At 53.8% G+C, this 20,515-nt stretch overlaps 1 protein-coding gene and 1 long non-coding RNA gene across 3 annotated transcripts in view; one reads left to right on the top strand and one right to left on the bottom strand.

Moving 5' to 3' along the window:
* Nucleotides 1-20,515, bottom strand: part of CMIP (c-Maf inducing protein) — a 266,109-nt gene that overhangs the window by 231,643 nt on the left and 13,951 nt on the right. Inside the window, exon 1 of one of the 2 annotated variants that reach the window (XM_067718737.1) lies at nucleotides 4,663-5,252. The exons of the other annotated variant lie outside the window; for it this stretch is intronic. Within the exon in view, the coding sequence (XP_067574838.1) occupies nucleotides 4,663-4,959 (297 nt within the window). The 5' untranslated portion in view covers nucleotides 4,960-5,252. Of the gene's footprint in view, nucleotides 1-4,662; nucleotides 5,253-20,515 lie in introns of those variants that run through there. 2 annotated transcript variants of the gene reach the window in all.
* Nucleotides 4,820-8,384, top strand: LOC137214668 (uncharacterized). The gene is made up of 3 exons (XR_010938979.1): nucleotides 4,820-4,942; nucleotides 5,791-5,864; nucleotides 6,291-8,384. It is a non-coding gene; the product is annotated as an uncharacterized lncRNA (long non-coding RNA).

Raw genomic sequence — 20,515 nt, 5'->3', positions numbered from 1 at the left:
TGAATCTCACTTAATCCTTTAATCAAAGGCATAACTTGACCATCTCAGATGTTTATTCCACCAAAACACCAAGCGGATACCATCCATGTGGGCCAAGCTGAGGCCGGCAGTGAGGCACCCTCAGAGAGCTTTGGATTTTTAGGATGACACGGCCACCAGGCTCCCCCTAAGCCTCACCGGACGTGGTGCCCCAGAAATGCCCTCTCCCACTGCCAGGTGAGTCAGCGGGCTCCCCGGTTGGCACAGAGGAGCGGGCAACACTATACACAGCCACCTGTGGGCCACGGAGCCCCAGCCAGCTCGGCAGCAAAGCCCAGCCATGGGCAGCGAGTGAGACACCTTCAACCTGGCCTGGTACAACTTTGCCAGCGGCTAGAAAAGGCATCTCGGGTTGCGCCAGGAGAATGGCAGCATCAAAACTACTCCCTCCTTAAAATGCTCTTCTTTACTGCAGCCTGGGGAAGGCAGACCACGTGTGCTGTTTACAGGGAATTCAGATTTTTTTCCTCTGCTTCTGTCTCAGCCCCTCCCCTCCACCACCTCCAATCAGACAAGTAACCTGGGCAACAAATTTGATATACTCCAAAATCTTATGACAAATGGCACTGAAAGAAAAAAAAAATTCTTTGTGTTTATTTATGCCACAAAAAAAATCCCATAAATCAGAAGCGGGGAGGACGGGCACAAGGAGGAGGTGTAGGTGACGAAGCGGAGAAACGAACACGCGTGTGCGTGTGCACACAGGCGAGTTCCCACGGGACCTCTGACTACTCGGGGGGACACAGATTTTAATTCCCAAGGGGGAACCACCATCGGGATGAATGCAGCACTCTGACACCCAGTAGGCGCTTCGTAAGCATAAGTCCAAGTTCAGAAGGTTGCCGCCCCCAAGAAAACACCAGACTAAAGAAACCGACGAGAACTGAGGTGACTCCTCTTTTCCTTTCCACAACAGAAAGCCCACAGACGTTTCAATTGAAGCAGCAGAGTGGTGAAAATTTAAAAAACAAGTCAAGGCTACTGTGCCTGTGCTCTGACCCCCGTTTGACCGATTGGACCCTCCCCATTCTGAGATGCCACCTGCTACATGTTAGAAAAAATAAGGTAAAATAAAAGGTAAGCAGCTGATTCGTACTTCTTTGGTGCAGAGGAGACAAAGCACACGGACAAAGCCCTCTTCCAGAGGACAAACATGCCTAGCAGGTGATCAAATTCAGCCCAGACACGAGAACGGCAAAATGGATTCTTGACCCACGGACCCGAACCTTCTTGGCTACAGCCGACACCATGGTTGGCAACCACAAAAAGCCCAGGGAGGCCCGGGGACTGGGGAGTCTGGACGTGAGAGGGGAATGAGGAACAGCGGCGTCCAGGCCACAGCCTGGGCAGATGCACCCTTCCGCCGGCAAGGTGCGGCCGTGTGTACCCCAGGGAGGGGCGGACACCTCCCAGTCCCCCTCCCGGCAGCCGGGTCACTGGCGCCTTTGTGTTTCCTCCTTTGTTTATGAGTCTTCTGGATCCAAAGTCTCCAGCACAGAGTGCATCGGGCCCGGCGCTGTCACCGGCCATGTCAGGCACTGTTGACTCTGCAAGGATTTAATCAGTAACCGGCCCAGCAGATAGGCACAGGGGCAAGCTCCAACCTGACCCCAGAGAAGGCAAAGTTTACAGCCAGGCCAGGGAGTGAGGCCGCGGGCCCCCCGGGGCCCCAGGCTGAGCCCATCTCGCCGGCAGGGAATGCAGAGAGGTCCGTCCACCTGGGGGGTGTACCCAGCTGGAGCGCCTGCCGGGTGGGACTGAGAGCCACCGGACGCCTCCACCCAGGCCTGATGCAGCTGTGGTCGTGGAAGCCTGGTCTGTAGCTCTGACTACCCTCCAACTGACTGGATCAGTGCAGACAGACCCTGAAAACGGTTTGGGCAGAGGGTGTATTGGGTTTGTTTACGGGTTTGAATCTAGATCAATCACTCTGAGTCTTGCGCCTGAAGCCCACACAATTAACCAGATAATTACCAGATGGTTCTGAGGTGAGCCGTGTAGAGGGCTTAACAAAAGGATGACGTACACTTCATGGAAGGCTATGACCAATACAGAACGCCCGACACACCCAGCAGCTCTCGGCTGGGCCACAGGGGGCTTTCCGTTGAGTGAGCTGCACTCAAATTCACCTTTGTTTCGTTTGCGCTCCCATTTCTCAATTGAGTGCTTGGGCCGCACTACAAAATGCAGACAGATTACATAACGCCCGGGCGCAGGGAGACCCCTCAGGGGCCTGCTTTGCTTCCCGCGGGGGTGGGGGTGGGGGGCCTGGACACACCAACAACCAGGTGTCTCAGGACGGGACAAGGTCCCCAGTGGTTGTGCCACCCACACCCCTGCCCCGGAGGCCACGGCCTCAGCAGCCCCCCTCCACGCTCACAGGCCCCGGCAGGGAGGGCCGTGCGCCCCACCCGAGCCCACCAAGGCCACATGTAAGGACACTCCCTGCCCTGCCCGCGGGGCTCGCCAACGACAGGCGGAGAAAGGGGACAGCCCATTGGACACTCGTGCGTAGTTCCTCCCTCCTCGCTTCCCAACGCCACAGCAAGGCTCTGCGAGACAAATCTTGTGCCACGGATGGCCCTCGGCCCCCAGTCCAGAAAATCACGGCTCCTCTCCAGAGAGGCCCAAGAAGACGAAGGTGCCACCACCACGCCTGCTTGAGAAGCCAGCGCAGGGCTTCAGGCGCCCTTCCTCCCCACTCTCTCTCTCCAACAGACACCTCTTGAGCAATCAGAGGTAAACTGGGGGAGGGGGAGGGGCACCTTGAGCCTCCAAAGCTGGCTTCCCCCAGCCGTGGGCAGCACAGCACAGCTCCTGGCTTCTCCCGGGGGAGCACGGGAGCTCTGCCTGTCCTTCCCACGGAGGGTCACTGTGCCTCCCAGCCATCTTCTCCTCCCCAACTCCCCTTCACTTTAAGGGGTGACAGAAAGAAAAATAAAGCTTCCCCAGCCCCGGCCAGGGGAAAATTCTGAAGCCAGATCTGGAGGCTGCTGACCCCAGGCAGGGAACTACTGAGGATACCAGTTCCTCCCTGAATCTGAAACACTGCGCGCTGGCGAATTTTCTGCGGCTCTCCCTCCATCAAATGAAAAGCCAAATGCCGAGGCCTGTGGCTCGGGACAGGTTTGAGAACGTGCACGAGCCTGAGACTGGGACTGGACCGCTTCTCGCCAACCAGGGATCCTCCCCGAGAAAGCAGCCTTTGCAGATTGCACCAGTGTGCCCACAGGAAAGAAAAAATAGGTGTTCTGAGTACGTCGGACCCAAAATTCAGAATAAAAGTCCTCGTGTGCTTCAGTGCCCTGGGGGGGGGGGCCGGGGGGGAGGAGCTGTTTCAAGGAGTATGGTTTCTTCTGCTAACTTTTCCCCCTCCCCATTCCCTGGAGCATGTGTCACAGCCTGTGACACACTGCCAAGGGAACATGGATGCCGGGGAAATGTCTGCACATGCTACACGTTTGTGACATGCTATGTAAGCGACACCCTGTTTCCCGGCTGGGTTTTCTTGGCACAGGTGTGGGCAGGCGTTAGATTCAGCGCCCCCGCCCCGACCACCGTGCTTAGTGAACCGGATCACGGTTGCCCCAGAGGGGAGCGTGCATTCTGGGGAAGACGTGCCACCTCTCCATAGAGGACGGGACCCCCTCACAGCAAGGCTCGGGCCCAAGCAGAGCTGGTGCTTTAAACTGTCCTCCTTTCAAAACACAAAGCATCCTGTTCCGGCTCCTGCCCGCCACCCTCCCCCGCTGCGAACCCATCGCAGCCCTCTCTCTCCACCTTGCAGATTTGATTTCAGAAACAGATCGATGACTTCTCTCCCTCTCATGAGGGCGACCCAGTCCCAGCCATGTATTTTAAAACAGTAACAATAACATAATAAAACCTCCAGCAACAAAACACACGTATACAATACTGCATAGACTATACAAGACCAGAACCCCACAGGCCAGCTTCCGCACTAGAACTTGACCGCCCCCCGTGGGGAGGAGATAGCCCAGGACCCCTGCCCCCTCTCCCTCCCCCTCCCCCTCCACTTCCACCCTCCCAGTGTGTCAGTGAAATTTTTTCAGAAAGGGAAGCACCCAGTTTTGCCTGCCAGCCCGGGCAGGAAAAAGACGGGTAGAGAGCAAAGAAAGGAACTGGCTTCTGGAAATTCTTTGGGTTTTGGGGTTTTGAGGTTGTTGGGGTTTTTTTGTTTGTTTGTTTGTTTTCTGGTTGTTTTGTTTTCCCATCCGCCGCAGATCCAGATGTGCTTTCCGAAAGGGAACCCCACCACCATCAGGGCCCAGCCTCGGGGGTCTATCCCAAGGTCCCATCCGTAATTAACACAAGCGCTGGGCCCGGAGGTACCCAAATGCTCAGTCCGGGGTGGGCCAGATCCTCTCCATAATTCTAAGGGTCTCCCCGAGCCCGCCGGCAGGGCAGAGCTTCGGATTCCACAATCCAGTCCGGAGCCCAGGCCAGGAAGGGGGCGCCCGGTTCTTCCCGCCCCCCGCCGCCCTGCAGGCCCCGGGCTCCAGGTGCAGCGGCAGGCAGGGGGCAGCCGGTGGGAGGGGGCGCCTCCCGGGCCCCGAGGGGAGGCGCGGGGGTGCAGGCGCGCCGCCGCGCAGAGCGACTCACCGTGGCGGACGCCAGGCTGTTGTCGGCCAGCGTTAGGTGGTGCGGCTCCCAGCGCCTCAGGAATTTCGAGGTGAGGATCTTGCTGAGAAAGGTCCGCGGGTGCCGGATGACACAGACCTGGATGTCGCCCTCCTGCAGCAGTTTGTACCTCATCCCGTTGCACAGCAGAAGAGCCCGGCGGCAGGGCACGGCGCCCATCTTCGTGCCCTCGGGGGCCGGCACGTCACCCCCCAGCAGCGGCTTGGTCTCCTCGATCTGCCGGGAATCGCCGCCGCCCGAGGTGCTGGTCAGATCCATGGCCGGCCGGCCGGGCCGGGGAGGGGGCCGGGGGCGGGGAGAGGGGCTGTCCCGGCTGCCCGGGCGGCGGGGCCCCCGGTCGGCGTCCCGCACCCCCCCACCCCCCAGGAAGGTGGGGGGGTGTGGGGCTGGGGGCGCCCCGCAAGGGAGGGGCCCGGGCGGGCGGGCGGGCGGGCGGCCGGCGCTCGGTCCTTCCTGCGGGGCTCCGGCTTCCTCCTAGCTCGTCGGATGCATGCTCGCGGCGGCCGGACCGGCTCGGCGGAGGGGCGGGCGGGCGGGGACGCGGGGCAGCGCCGGCGGGGGGGCCGGGGGCCCGGTGGCGGCGGCGGCGAGCGGGGGCCGCGCGGGCGGGCGTGTCTCGGCCCCGCCGCCCGCTCGTGTGTACAGTACGTGTGTCTGGGCGGCCGTCCGCGGGCGAGTGTGCGGCGGGGGCCGCGGGGGCCGGCTCAGTTGAGAGATTGCAGAAGCCGCTCGGCGCCCGCGCGATTGGTCCCCGCGGGGTCATGTGCCCGCCCCTCTGACGTCAATGGCGGCAACGGCGGCTGCCGCCGCGGCTTCGGCCTCTCGCAGGCGGAGTCCGTCGCCGGGCGGGGACGCGAGGGGCCGAGGCGCGGCTCGACGGGAGGGGGCGGCCCCCGGGGAGGGGGCTGGGGCGGGCGAGCCCTGGCAGGCCCGGGCCCGCCCCGCCCGGAACCTGGGGAGTGGGCGGGGGCCTCGGGGGCGGGGCGCGTGACGTCACGCCGAGCCGCGCCCCCGCCGGTGCCCAGGCCGGTGTTGAGCCGCGCGGCCCGCCTGCCCGACGGTTCTGAGAACGCGCCGCGGCCCCCGCAGCCCACCCTTACCCCCGCGGCCAGCCGGGATCCGAAATGTCAGCGCCCCGAAACCTGTGCACGCGGATGGCGGAGGTGCGGCCAGGTGCAAACCCGAGGGACCGGGGCCGGGCTGGGCCGGGCCGAAGGTGTGGGGACAGGACCGCAGGCAGGAAGCTGTCCACCTGGCTGGCCAGATGGCGCCACAAGACAGAGATATTTCCTTGAACTGAATGTGTCCCGTCAGTTATCCGGGGAATGAGCCACGCTGCCCTGGCTCAGCCTGCAGCACTCTGCAGGCCTCCTGGTCATTTAGAAATGTCTGCCCGCCGTGGCCCTTGGGGTCCTCAGGCCTACTGGGGGGATGGGACAGGCTCCTCAGCCCCACTCCTTCCTTCTGCCCCTGGAGTCTGATTAGCTCCTAATAGGAACCTAGACAACAAAATCCCTCCCCAGCGTTACCGGCGCCCCCCTCCTCTGCCTGCACCCCAGCAGCTCCAGCCTCTTTACCTCTCCCCTCAGGCCGGGACCGGGTCATTCATCTCTGCATCCCCAGGTCCTGCGCAGAGCTGTGAGAGAATCATACCGGAAGCCCCTTTGGGGAATGAGCTATGGTGTCACTCGGGAACGCCAGCTGTGCAACAAAAAAACGTTCCCTTTCTGCCATCAGGAGTGGCACCAAAAGCCACGCAGCAAGTGCTCTGCTCTGAGGTGGGGCTTTCTCACATCCACACACTTCTGCAGTTAATATCATTAAAACCCCCAGGTCTGTGCCTTTTTTGTTAGTGAAGGTGTCTCTGTAGTGAACACACAAGTGTGTGAGCATGCGTTGAATTGCATCATGAGTGTCGAAGTTTGTCCACGGCAGCCCTACAGTGGGGACTGCCCCCTCCCCCTCTCTCCCAAGAACATACAAGATGAGGGCCCCCCAAAACACTCTCACTTGATCCCGACCAGGGCTGGGGCCAGGGTGGAAGGCAGGGCCCCCGCATGTGTCCCTCACCAGAGAAGACGCATCTCCAGCCTGCCCAGGAGACGGGCAGAGCTGTTCTCTCCTCGTGAGCCCTGCGGAGGCACAGTTAGGCGGGAAAATGGGGAATTCACTGACTCCCCACAGCCTCCTGGCAAATTCTGTTCTTGAAGTTCTGAACATCAACGGCCTTGAGAAAACCATCAAGCAAGGAGGAGTCAGGCAAGCCAGAGACCCCACCCGGTGACACAGACGTGGATGCCGGAGGTGGGGATGGCAGGTGGTTGTGACCAAGACACCCAGGCCACGCCGCCAAGGGGGTTAGGTCTGTTGTCCGAACCTTGATTGAGCTCCTGCTGTTTGCCGGTTGCAGGAGTAATTCCCCGCGTCCTAAGCACGCACGCAACTTTTCCTTCTCACAGCAACCCATGACACAGGGTTGACCCATCAGCATCCCCTCCTGCAGGTGAGGATGCAGGGAGACTGCCAGGCTCACTTGGCTAGCCAGGACTGGGCCCCGGTGCGGAGCTCAGGGTCTAAGACCATGTAAAGACAATGACCGCACTGTGCTTGGGGCTACAGGGAGGGGGAGGGGCGTATCTAACCCAGCCGGGCTGTGGCACTGGGGACACGTCCTGACTCCAAGAGGTCTTTAGGAATCAGGTAAAGAAGGGGAAAGGTGCTCCTGGAAGCGGGGACGGCACATACAAAGGCAAAGAGGTGGGAAGACCCTCAGCCTGTGCAGGAAACTCCAGACTTTTTTTTTTGTTTTTTATTTATTTTTGGCGGCGTTGGGTCTTCGTTGCTGCACGCGGGCTTTCTCTAGTTGCAGCGAGCGGGGGCTACTCTTCGTTGCGGTGCTCGGGCTTCTCCTTGTGGTGGCTTCTCTTGTGGCGGAGCACAGGCTCTAGGCGCGTGGGCTTCGGTAGTTGTGGTGCACGGGCTCAGTAGTTGTGGCTCGCGGGCTCTAGAGCGTAGGCTCAGTAGTTGTGGCACACGGGCTTAGTTGCTCTGCGGCATGTGGGATCTTCCCAGACCAGGGCTTGAACCTGTGTCCCCTGCATTGGCAGGCGGATTCTTAACCACTGTGCCACCAGGGGAGCCCCATTTTGCCAAGGCATGCAAGGAGCCCAGGGGATGCAGGGCAGAAGCCTCAGAGGTGAGCAGGGGCTGAGCGGGCAGTACCTTGAAATGCAGGCCCAGGGACCAGACTCTGCCCTGAGAGCAGTGGGAAGCTACCACGTGGGGCATGCAGGGAGCGACTTGTAGATATCACCTTCATAAGGTCACTGGCCACAGCATGACATGGACAAGATTTGCAGAGCGGCAGCCTGGAGGCAGGGAGGCTGGTGAGGAGGCTGTTGAGGGTACCCGGGAGGGAGGTGATGGGGTCCAGCAGGAAATCATGGAGTGGGGAGGCTCGGTGGCAGACAAAGCAGCTGCTGTCCACTCGAGGGACATCTGTGGACCCTCCTCCCCCTGTTCAGGGGGCAAAACTTCAGCAGAACGTGATTCACCAGGAGGCAGAGGATCCCTGATTTTATCCAGACATCCTCAACACTGCTTGATATGGTGGTTGATCTGTAAGCATTAAACAGGAACAGCATGATAAAATGACCAGCACCCAAGTGCCAGGTACTATGTTGGGGGTGTTATATATATAGACATATATATATATATATATATTTTAACATCTTTATTGGAGTATAATTGCTTTACAATGGTGTGTTAGTTTCTGCTTTATAACAAAGTGAATCAGCTATACACATACATATGTTCCCATATCTCCTCCTCTTACGTCCCCCCTTCCACCCTCCCTATCCCACCCCTCTAGGTGGTCACAGAGCACCGAGCTGATCTCCCTGTGCTATGCGGCTGCTTCCCACTAGCTATCTGTTTTACATTTGGTAGTGTATATATGTCCATGCCACTCTCTCGCTTCGTCCCGGCTTACCCTTCCCCCTCCCCCTGTCCTCAGGTCCATTCTCTACGTCTGCATCTTTATTCCTGTCCTGTGGGGGCATTATATATCGATATTTGTTCTCCTTTCTTCCAACCAACCCAGAAGGCAAAAATTCTTCCCATCCCCATCTTAAGGGCGAGGAAGTTGAGTCTCAGAGAGGATCAGACAACCATAGGGATCCAGCCAAGATTTGTACCCGAAATTCTGACCTGGAAGTCCATGTTTTTCCCGCTCCTCCTTTGTTAAGGTTTTCCTGAGCAGGGACTCAGGAAGAAAGTGTTGAATCTGATCAATGTCATCTTTCAATAAGAATATTTCTTGGCCTGAGTTTGACGTCAGTGATATGGAGCCCCCAAGATGCTGCCAGAAGTTCCTTGAGAACAGAAACCAGGAGCTCCTGGTGGACAGCGGCACACAGTGCCTGCAGGCAAATAGGCAGTGACTTTTGGTCAGACTCTCCTATCCTCTGTTGCCTAGGCACGCGCAGGCAGTAGGTCGAGGTCAGTAAGTGAGGGTGTGAGAAGGTGGGACACGTTGATAGCTGGTGATACGCAGAGCCCCTCGCCTCCCACTGTCCCAGGTTCCTGACCTAAAAATGAGTAAGTCCAGCTGTCAGATTCCTTCAGAAGTCCCCTCCCTCCAGCCCGCCAGCCTCTGTAGGAGACACAAGCCCATCAAGTTTCCACTGATGGATCATGTACCCAGGTCATCCTTGGTGCCACGAGAACCCTGACTCTGCAGAGAACAGTGCAGGCCCCTTAGAGTTCACCCTCCCGGCGTCAAACTTCAGAGGGTTATGGAGCAGCAGGAAGGGCACGCAAGTTCACAAAGGCTTCACTCTCCTCGGGCCCCCACTGGCCAGTTGACTCACAAAGGTCACCAGACAGAGCTGCCATGTTCTGCATTCTTTGCTGGCAGTCCCAAAGAGCAACGTTCTGCTCTCACCTGCTCACTGGAAGTACCTCTCCCACTCGGGTCAGCAAGTGGGAGACTTATTACCACTACGGGCTTACCCCGGGCCGTACTGGTGGAGAAGCTACTCCGCCTGAGGAGCTGGGAGAATGCAGTGAGCAGGCAGGGAACTGCCCTCGTGAGCTCACATCTCAACCCCAAGGTCCCTCAAGTCACCCCTGGAGCCAACTCAGAGCGGAAAGACAGACCTGTTACCCTGGCTGCCCACAAAGGGGTCCCTGGTGGGGAGGAGAGCATAGGAGCTGACGGCCAGCCCTAGGAGAGGACCACCTAAGCACCCGCTTCTAGCAGCCCTGCCCCTTCCGGCAGACGCCCACAGGTGGGTGTCCTCCTCGGACTGGTCTCCAGCAGCCTTTGCCCAGCTCCCTCCTTGCCCCTGCCCCCAGCTATGAAAGGGTGCACGAACCCAACACACTGTACCCTGCAAGAGGGCAGGGTCCATTCCAGCTCCGCGCATCACTGTGTCCGGTGGCGTGCTGGTGAAATGTTTAACCATCGGCTTGCGGGGGGCGGGGAAGCCCTGATTTATAGCATTTGACAATTCCCCAGTTGGAAATATTCCCACCATGGCTGTTTTCAGGTTATCAACATGCATCACTGAACGTGAAGTTGGGAAGAGACGCACCCCATTGTAGAGTGTTTCTACCCTACGGATAGAACATTCCAGGGGGCAGCAAACAGTGGCTGAGGGGCCAGACTCAGCTCATGGCTTACAAAGGCTAAAATATTTACTACCTGGCCCTTTTACAGAAGAAGTTTGGCGACCCCTGAAAGAGACATAAATAACCTACAGAATGGAGATACAAAATGTAGTATAATATGCAGTCAAATAATTAGGAAGTGGTGAGTTTTATTACCTTTTTAAGAATATGATTTATTTAATCGTAACTTTATATTAATTCAATCTTGTTTAATGGCTGTTTGACAACCAGCTTGCAAAATTCATGAAAAATTAACAATCAGCTCTCATGAGCCAGTATAGGTCAGCTTGAGCAGGTCCCTGCCTGTTCTGGCCCAGAGAAGATGCTCTATGGTTATCTGTTGAATGGTTGGAAATCAAACTGCAACACCAACGTTCTAACCACTAGACCACCTTGCCCTGCTTCCTTCCTTCCTTCTTTCATTCAGTTCCATTAAACATGTGTCTGTTAGCACCTACTGAGTGCCAAGGACTTTGTTGGGGACTACAGATCCAGCTCACACAAGATGCTGCCCTCATGGGCTCATAGTCAAGCGAGGAGAATCAGACACCCCTCCTCCCCCAATCATCCCCCCTCAAAAAAAAAAGTATGCGAGGAAGAAAACAAACTCCTTGCCCTTTCCTTTACCAGCTGTGTGTATCTTTGGTTGATTTACTATAAAATGGAACTGCAACGGTACCTTTTTCCAGAGTCATAGGAATTAAGTGAGATAATGAATGTTGAGCTCACAGCCTGGCACTGCGTTAGCACTTAGAATAAGCGTTGGCTATTTTGTGTTGCCACTGCCATTTTAGAACCCATGTTTCCACGGCCCTGATCGCAGGTGCTCCTCTAGATCACTTCTCCAAACGTTTCCCATCTGCCCAACAACTGGGATACAGATACCCAATACAGCACCTTCGCAGGGTTTTCAACTTTGGCGCCATTAACATTTACGGCTGGATCATTCTTGGCGGTAGACAGCTGTCCTGACGACTTCAGGGTGTTTAGCAGAATCCTTGGCCTTAACCCACAGATGCCAGGAGCAGCCACAATTTGTGACAACCAAAATGTCCCCAGACGTTACCCCATGTCACCTGGGAGGCAAAATCAGCCCCGATTGAGAACCCCTCGTTTAAAGGAAGACATTTTTCCCACCCTGTCAGCCGGTACAGGCTGCTCCCCAGCCAGCCTGTGGTTCCCAGTCTGGGGGAGATTATATTGTCCACGTTCATGCAACGGCACGTCCTTCCTCAGATGCCACTTCCCAGGGGCCGGAGGAAACTCGCAGCCAGCTTTATCAGACTGTCAAGGAACACGAGGACCCACAGGATGAATAAGGTGCAACCTGTTTTGAGTCGTATTTTTGGAGCCCTTTAATGGCATGAAGCCCATGCCTGTAATCATATGCCAAGCACCAAAAGCAGACGACAGAATCGTTTGTTCTTAATTTCATAGCTGCTCATGGCACTGTTGCTTTTGGAAAACGCTCTGGAAGCTCCACCTGAAAACTGTCTCAAAATTACATCATCCAGGAGAGCATTCCCGAACCTCATTTTTTTTTTTTTTTTGCGGTACGCGGTCCTCTCACTGTTGCGGCCCCTCCCGTTGCGGAGCACAGGCTCCGGACGCGCAGGCTCAGCGGCCATGGCTCACGAGCCCAGCCGCTCCGCGGCGTGTGGGATCCTCCCGGACCGGGGCACGAACCGGTGTCCCCTGCAACGGCAGGCAGACTCTCAACCACTGCGCCACCAGGGAAGCCCCCGAACCTCATTTTTAATAGGCATGAGACACCAGCATAACGGAACACACACTCTGTACCGATGGCATTTAATGTACTGATTGAATAATAAAATGTGCTTATTCTCCTGGTATAGGGAGAGGAGTCATGTTTTCATCCTGAAGTTGGGGAACATCCCCCTTCTGCTTCTGAGCTGATGTGAAGTCAGCCCATTTTCTAGGCTCACGGGTGGGGAAGAAGGGAGGAGGAGCGGGTGGGAGCACGATTGCTACTTCACAGCCTTTGATACTGGGTGGCTGAGTGATGACTGTGCCACCCTGCCCACTTCTCTGGTTTGGGGGATTTGGGGGTGCAAAGGTGGGCATCAAAGGAACATGGAGTACCACCCGCTCTGCCTTTCTTTCTCACTCTCCCCAAATAATTAAATCTGAGGTTAATTTTTTTTTTAAAGTATCACAGAGGATTGAACATTTATCTGGAACTAACCTTTGTTACACACAATCAGTGGATTCACTTATATACACACACCAAAGCCTTAATGGCGGTTACCTCTGGAGTGGGGGGATTACAGGTCATTCTTTTCCCTTTTGAAATCAACATTATCAAAGTATAATTTACATGAAATAAAACGCACCCACTTTAAAAGAACAGGTTGATAAGGGCTGATGAATGTCTACATCCAGGTAACTACCACCCCAATCAAGGTACTGACGTAGAACATTCCCACAACCCAAGAAAAGTTTCTTACGCTCCTCTGCCGTTGATTCCAGCCACCCACTTCCGGACCTAGGCAACCCCCGATCTGCCTACTGTCACTACTTCTTGGACCGCATATAAATAGAGTCAAAAGATACATCCTCCTTCGGGTCTGACCTCTTTGATGCGGCATAACAATTTTTGCAATCCATCTGTGTTGGTGCACGTATTGTGGTCTGTTCCTTTCGTGGCTGACTAATCTAAGCATTACATGGCTGTAACAATTACAGGGAAATATTTGTTTTCTTCTTTATGCCTCTCTTCCCACCCCCCAAGCCCAAATTTTCTACAATGAACACGCATTGATTTGTTTCACTTTTTAAAATGAAGACGAATGCCATTCGTTTGTGTTAAAATTCACGGGGACTTTATGAAGAGCCCGAAGGCCAGGCTGCTGCTGACTCGTGGAAGTGGATGCCTGGCACAGCTCCACGGAGGACTGAAGGCCATGGATCATATTTTTAAAAATAAAAACCACTGTGTTTTTCAGATTAATTGCATCTCTCTCCCACACCAGCCTTTGCGGTGAGCTGCTCAAATTGACCAATTTAAATGTGACCTCACTTCTTTCCCCTTCATCCGCTCTGAGTCAGTTGCTAAGAAGCAAAAGGAAAGGAAGTATCGGAGGGGGGCAGGGAAACGTGTTACATGTGTGGAGTACGTGTGGCTCTTCCCAAACTTCCCCACACCCCCCTTTCATCAGCTGAGGCACGATCAAGGGTTTGTGCGAGATCTCAGAGCAGGAGAGCAGAAGGATGCCATCCAGGGGCTCCAGGTAGGATGGGAAGGAGGCTGAAAGCACAAACTTTGGACCTGGAGCCCAGCTGTCCACCTTACTCAGGTGGGTGATACTAACCAAACCTCTTAACCTCTCGGAACCTCAGTCTCTTCATCTGTGAAACAGAGACCCAATCGTGATACTCACAATCGAGCAAATGAGCTAATGCATGTAAAGTGCCCAGAACAAGGTTTAGGAAGAAGTCAGTGCCCAACACATGGCAGGGAAATAAATGGTTGCTCAACTCCTGGTCCCTTCTTCCTTCAACCACAGCACGAAACTGAAACTGCAGTCTGCTTGGGCTGACAGGAGAGGAGTGGGCATTTTCCTCTACTAACTCCAGGGAGCAGACCCTCGCAGACGCAAAGAAACACGGGGAAGTCAGGCTGCGGCATCCAGGTATTCACCAAGACCCCGGCTGCAACAGAAACCAATCAGAGTAGCTTCAGAAAGGGTGGAAATGGCTTTTCAGGAATCGAGGGTGTCTCCCAGAACCCCAAGGGCATAAAGGTAGGCAGGTCTCAGCAAGAGCCAGAAGCCAGGGACCCAGGAGCTTCTCTCTGCCCTGTGTACCTGCTTCTCTCTGACTCATCCTTCCCCCCCATCCTGGCTTTCTCTGCTGTGTTGCCTCCGCCTGACAGAAGGTGACCACTCGAGAGACCAGCAGGATCAACAAACTAGGAGCTCTCTTTTGGTCCAGTTCTAAGGGAAGAACTTGGTTGCTCAGTTGGCCCAGATGCCCACCCTAGCCAGTGTCCGAGCCGAGCTGCACAAATATGGCTGCTGGCAACCCGCTCCTTAGAGGTGAGGAGGACGGTCAGGTGGGCCACTGTGATCCGGTCAGACCCCCCCCACCCCAAGAAACGTCTTATCCCAAATAACAACTACTTCTTTCATTGTGTTCCCCAACCTTGTGCATTTCTTGACTTTATTAATAATAGTAGCAAATTAATAATAGTAGCAAATAACCACATAGCAATAGTAGCAAATAGTAGCAAATAATAGTAGCAAATAACCAAATAGTAGCAAATAATAGTAGCAAATAACACAGGGCTTACTGTGTGCCAGCCACTGGTGTAAGCACTTCGCCTATGTGGATTCCTTTAAATTAATCCTCACAAAATTGCAATGAGGTTTACTGTGCCCATTGTACGGATGAGGAAACTGACAAGCAGGGAGGTTAATTAACTTGCCAAGGTCACACTTGAACTCAGCCAATCTGGTACCAGACTCCTTCTCTTAGCCACCACGCCATGTTGCCTATTTTAGCCCCAATCATGTTTTTTATAATTTCTCTGTTAGCCCATGTCTCTCAAAAAGAGAGGAAAAAGACGAGGAAGGGGATGAACACCATCTCTGACATTTCGCAAAAGCCTTTTACAGTAGACAATGGAAAATGCTGGAACTTTGCTGGCTGTCCTCACTGTTTCATTTTGAGCTGTGGGAGTCAGGGGGGACAGGCATGACAGCATTGTTATTGCCTCTCCACGCCGCCCTGTGACACTCCCCTGGCCTGGACCACCTGGGGCAGGACCTGTAGCTTCTTAACCTGCATGCAACGGGTGCTCAGTAAGGTGGTTTTTGCCAAGAAAATGTGTTCCCCACATTACAGTTTTCAAAGCACTTCCAAGACAGGCAAAGAGATCAGTTAATATACTGTCCCCGTGATACCTCAAGGAAGGGGAGTCCGTGGGAAGAACAGACACGTGAGAACCCAGCCAACGCTGAACAACCAGGCCCTGGGAGGAACAGGAATCACGGCAGGGTCTGCACAAAGCCTCCTCTCTCCTCTCTGCCTTTTGTCGTGATCTCTCTGGGATTCTGGTCCAGTGCCTCATGGGACTCTGACTGCCTCTGCTATGTGTCTGGCACTGGGCCTGAAATGGCCAACTCAGCCCATGCACCAGGGCTGTGGGCACCATCTCCCAGCTTCCCACCACCTCCAAATGTCCAGGTGAGGAATCTGATGGATGGCTGGATTTTATCCATACAGGCCCCGAGTCTCAGGTTCTTTGGCCCCAGGCTCAAAGAAGGAAAGTAACTTGCCCAAGGTCTCCCAGAGGGGAGGCCACCAAGTCAGGATACTGGCCTGTCAGCACCCGGACTCCTTTCCTGGGCTGCTGTAACAAGGCACCACAGCCTGGGTGGCTTGGACAGCGGAAATGTACTGTTTCACAGCTCTGGAGGCTAGAAGTTCTAAACCAAGGTGTCAGCGGGTCTGGTGCCTTCTGAGCGCTGAGAAAAGGACCCGTTCTGTGCCTGTCCTGTAGCTTCTGCCGGTTTGCTGGCCATCTCTAGCTTGTAAACAGAGGCATCTCCCCAAGCTCTGCCTTCAAGTTCAAGGCATTCTCCCTAGGTATGCCTGTGTCCAAACTTCTATTTTTATAAGGACACAGTCATACTGGATGAGGGGCCCACCCTATTCCAATGTGACCTCATTTTAACTTATTACCTCTGCAACAATCCTATTTCCAAATAAGGTCACAGTTCTTATTTGGCGGTACTGGGGGCTAGGACGTGGACATCTTTTTTTTTTTTTTTTCCCTTGGTTGTGCTGCGTGGCTTGTGGGATCTGGACCGCCAGGGAATTCCCCTTTGGACATCTTTTTTGAAGGGCGTAATGTGACCCCTTACAGAGCCCAAAGCCGGCTTTGGAAGTACCACTCCGTTCTACCCCAGCCAGTTCTCACCGTAACGCCCTGGTTCCTCATGGCCCTGGAAGGCTTTGCTCATCCTGTTTTCCCTGGAACAGGCATGGACACAAGTCTGTCCTCCAGCTCACATGGGAGCAGTTCCCAGGAAGCAGCCGTGATTCAGGAGAACCCACTGGGGCACCCTGGGCGGGGCATTAGGGAGCTTTTATTCAGACGGTGGCCCATTGTCTGACCTTCTCCACCATGCTCCAGTGTCATCAGGCAACTGCAGAGGCATTAAACCTGAACAGCTCACAATGGACTAATGAATTTCATTCAGCGTGGATGACAATGACCCAGGCATCAAAGCCGGCTGGTGTGACCTCTGGCCTTGCGGTTTCACAATGGTGATGGTGGACAGGTGGCTGGGTCCTGGGCCAGAGATTCAGGCAAGTGATTCATTTCTATATTTATTCACTTCTCTATTTGGTTTGGCTAAAACTCTTCAGCAGATTTTCCTCGAAGGTGAATCAGCCACACCTACCCCGATGATTAGCTGCATCTCGGAAGCCCAGGATCTGGGTTCAGGAAAAGTCGGTCCTGCCCATTTCTTCAGCCTTGACAGACATCAGCAACCCTTTGTGGAATGCTACCTAAGATCACAGGGCAGGAAGGGGCCGGGTGAGCAGTGGAATCCAGGACGGTGTAGCTACAGTCTGTATTCATTTGGTACTTTGACTTGGTGACTCACAGTTTTGAGCCTGGACTGGGTGTTTGCCTCCTTGAAAGGAGAAGTGCTGAGGGCATCACCAGTGCCTCCAGGTCCCAGCAGCTGCGACGCCCTCCTTCATCCCCAGGGAGCAGTCAGTGAGACGGAACACTGGCCTTGCCACAGCTAAAAGAAAGCCCTATGGGGCTCTCGGTCCACCCCTCCTATTTTGCAGGTGGGAGAAACTGAGGTTCAGAGAAGAGAAGGAGCCTTACCCAAGACCACACAGGTGATGGATGGGTGGCAAATCCAGGCTCAGAGCTCCTGATCCCCCAACCCAGAGCTCTCCCCCACCCCCAAGCTCCTGCTTTTCTTCTCCAGCTGCTGATGGAGGATGCCGGATCCTTTGTATTTCTCATCTGTCTGCCTGTTGTCGGAGTCTGTGGAGTCAAATCCCTGGGGGAGGCTCATCTTCCTCTTTCCCATCTGCCCCAGCCCCTCGAAACCAGGCTGTGCGCTCCCTCGCCGTCCCAATGATGTGTGCTGTTGCTTCCACCCTCTCCTGGGATTTCTGCAGCTTTTCACACTTTACTGCGTTTCCTCTGGGCCTCCCTCCTGGTGTCACCACCCTCAGCCCCCAGGAAGGGGCCAGACCTGGGTCCTGGCCCCCAGATTCCACCCGGGGCATTTCCTTTGAGCCCCTCTGGCTCTGTTTCCCACCTGGACACTCCCTCATTCTGCCATCTTCAACTGCCCGATGCTGGCGGTCCTTCCTCAGGGCCTAGTGGATAGGGTGGGCCCAGCAAACAAAGTGAAGACAGACCCCCTTGTGGCTACAAATCAACGTAACTTTGAAAAGTCTAGCAGCCCAGGAATGCTTTTAAACTTTTTTTTTACAAAAAGGATATATTTTCACTTGGGAAAAATCAGAAGATATGGATGAAGAACAAAGCAAGTCATAATGGATGTTAATTAGGTACCTACTACATTCTAAGCACTATGCACATACTAGCTCATTTAATCCTCAAATGAGCAATCCTACACGACAAATGACATGATTTCTTCAACAAATAAATGGCAACAAAACAAAACAAAAACATGACAGCAAGGAGAGTGTTGAGGTTAAAAGAAACTTAAAAGTGCTACCAACTGTAGAGAGACAGGTAGATAGGCAAGTGACAAAGCACAGTAAACATGTCAGTGGTTCAACCTAGGGGGTGACACACGCGCTCACTGTAAAATCCTTCTGCCTTCGCTGGATATTTGAAAATTGTCCTATTAAAACTCCGGGGAAGGGATTTGCCTGGTGGCGCAGTGGTTAAGAATCCGCCTGCCAATGCAGGGGACACGGGTTCGAGCCCTGGTCTGGGAAGATCCCACATGCCGCGGAGCAACTAAGTCTGTGCGCCACAACTACTGAGCCCGCGTGCCACACCTACTGAAGCCTGCACACCTAGAGTCCGTGCTCCGCAACAAGAGAAGCCACCGCAATGAGAAGCCCATGCACCGCAACGATGAGTAGCCCCCGCTCGCCGCAACTAGAGAAAGCCGGTGCGCAGCAACGATGACCCAACACAGCCAAAAGAAAAGAACAAAACTCTGGGGAAATGGATATATCAGGCAAATGAAATGTGTGGATCTTGTGAATCCCGATTCAAGCAAATCAAACTTAAAAAGCATTTATGGGACAACCGAGGACGATTATACACTGATCAGACTTTAGATGATTTCAGAAATTGTTTTTTAAAAAATTTTAGGCACGATAATGGTATTGTGGTGGGGTTTTTTTTTAAGAGTCTCTTTGTTTGGGATTTGCTTTAAAATAACAGCCGGAGGAAGGGTGGGGAGGTAGAGATGAAACAAAATTGGCAATTTATTGCTACCTCTTGGCCCTGGGTAATGGAGGTTCACTAGACTATTTCTTCTTCTTTTGTGAAGGCTTGAACGTTCCCATAATAAAGAGTTAAAAAGAAGAAAAACACTCATAGTTTGCACTTGAGGAAATTGAACTGAGGTTTAGAGATGTCAGGTTATTTGCCCAAGATCTTGTAGCCAGAAATCCCTTAATAGGGATTCAAGAAAAAAATTCCTGGAACTTCCCTGGTGGTCCAGTGGGTGGACCACCACCAGTGGCTCCACGCTCCCAATGCAGGGGGCCTGGGTTTGATCCCTGGTCGGGGAACCAGATCCCGCATGCATGCCACAACTAAGAGTCCGCACGCCGCAACTAAGAAGCCCGCGTGCCCCAACTAAAGATCCCACATGCCGTAATGAAGATCCAGCGTGCCACAACTAAGACCCTTCACAGCCAAAATAAATAGATAAATAAATATTAAAAAAATATATATTCCTACCTGACATCCTATCACGCACTCTTCACACCTTGGTGAATTATCCAGAACTTCTGTGCATGTCAAAGGATTGTACATGACTTAAAATATGTGTATATACACTGCCTGACTCCATCCCTGGGCAACATGAATCATGTCAGTGTTGTCCTCAAGCATCTCTTTCTGACGTGGAACTCCGGAAAAGGAACTCACCCATATGGAGGGCCTTCTGAGCTAAGTAGTCCCGCCCGGCCGATTCAGAGGGTGCTCGTGGAGCCTCCAGCATTACTGCTAGTCATGTGATTGTCCCTGTTTTTACAGAGAAGGAAATGAACTCAGAAAGGAGAAGCAGCTTGTCCAAGGTCACAGACCTAATCACTGATAGGAAAGTCATGCCCGTATTTGATGATGTGACTTGGTGAAGGTCTGTCTGCCCCTGTTGCCTGGAGCCTTCAGCAGGGCAGCAACCTTGTTGGCTTCCCTCACGGCCATACAGCACCTGAACACGAGAAATAAAGCCACATGGACAGAAGAACGCACAAAGAGGTGTGGCTGCGATTTGAATCCCCCCTCCGCCAATCAACTACTATACTAGGCATCCTTTTTGTAACGAGACCATGGTAAAAGACACATAACATATAATGTCCACTTAACCACCGGATAAATGTACAGCTCTGAGCGTTAAGTGTATTCACACTGTTACACAACCATGGCTACCATCCACCTCGAGAACTTTGCGACTTCCCAAACTGAAACTCTGCCCCCGTTAAACACTAACTTCCCTCTTCCCCTCCCCCCAGGCCCTGCAACCACAGTCTACTTTCTGTGTCTATGAATAATCTGACTACTCCAGGTCCCTCATATAAGGAGACTCGTATGGCATTCGTCCTGTGTGTTTGGCTTCCTTCACTTAGCATAACATCCTCAAAGTTCATCCATGTTGTAACGTGTCAGAATTTCCTTCCTCTTTAAGGCTGAATAATATTCCACTGTGTGGACAGACCACATTTGTTTGATCCATTTATTTGTGGATAATGGACATTTACCTTGTTTTCACCTTTTGACTATTGGGAATAATGCTGCTGTGAACACGGGTGGACACACATCTATTCGAATCCCTGTTTTTCCTTATGGGTAGATGCCCAGAAGTAGGACTGCTGAAAAATACTGCAATTCTCTTTTTTTTAGGCACTCTTCTTTTTTTTTTTTTCAGAT

The sequence above is a fragment of the Pseudorca crassidens genome, chromosome 20 (assembly GCF_039906515.1).
Source record: "Pseudorca crassidens isolate mPseCra1 chromosome 20, mPseCra1.hap1, whole genome shotgun sequence".
NCBI classification, from domain to species: domain Eukaryota; kingdom Metazoa; phylum Chordata; class Mammalia; order Artiodactyla; family Delphinidae; genus Pseudorca; species Pseudorca crassidens.
This window is presented reverse-complemented; position numbering and strand designations above follow the sequence as displayed.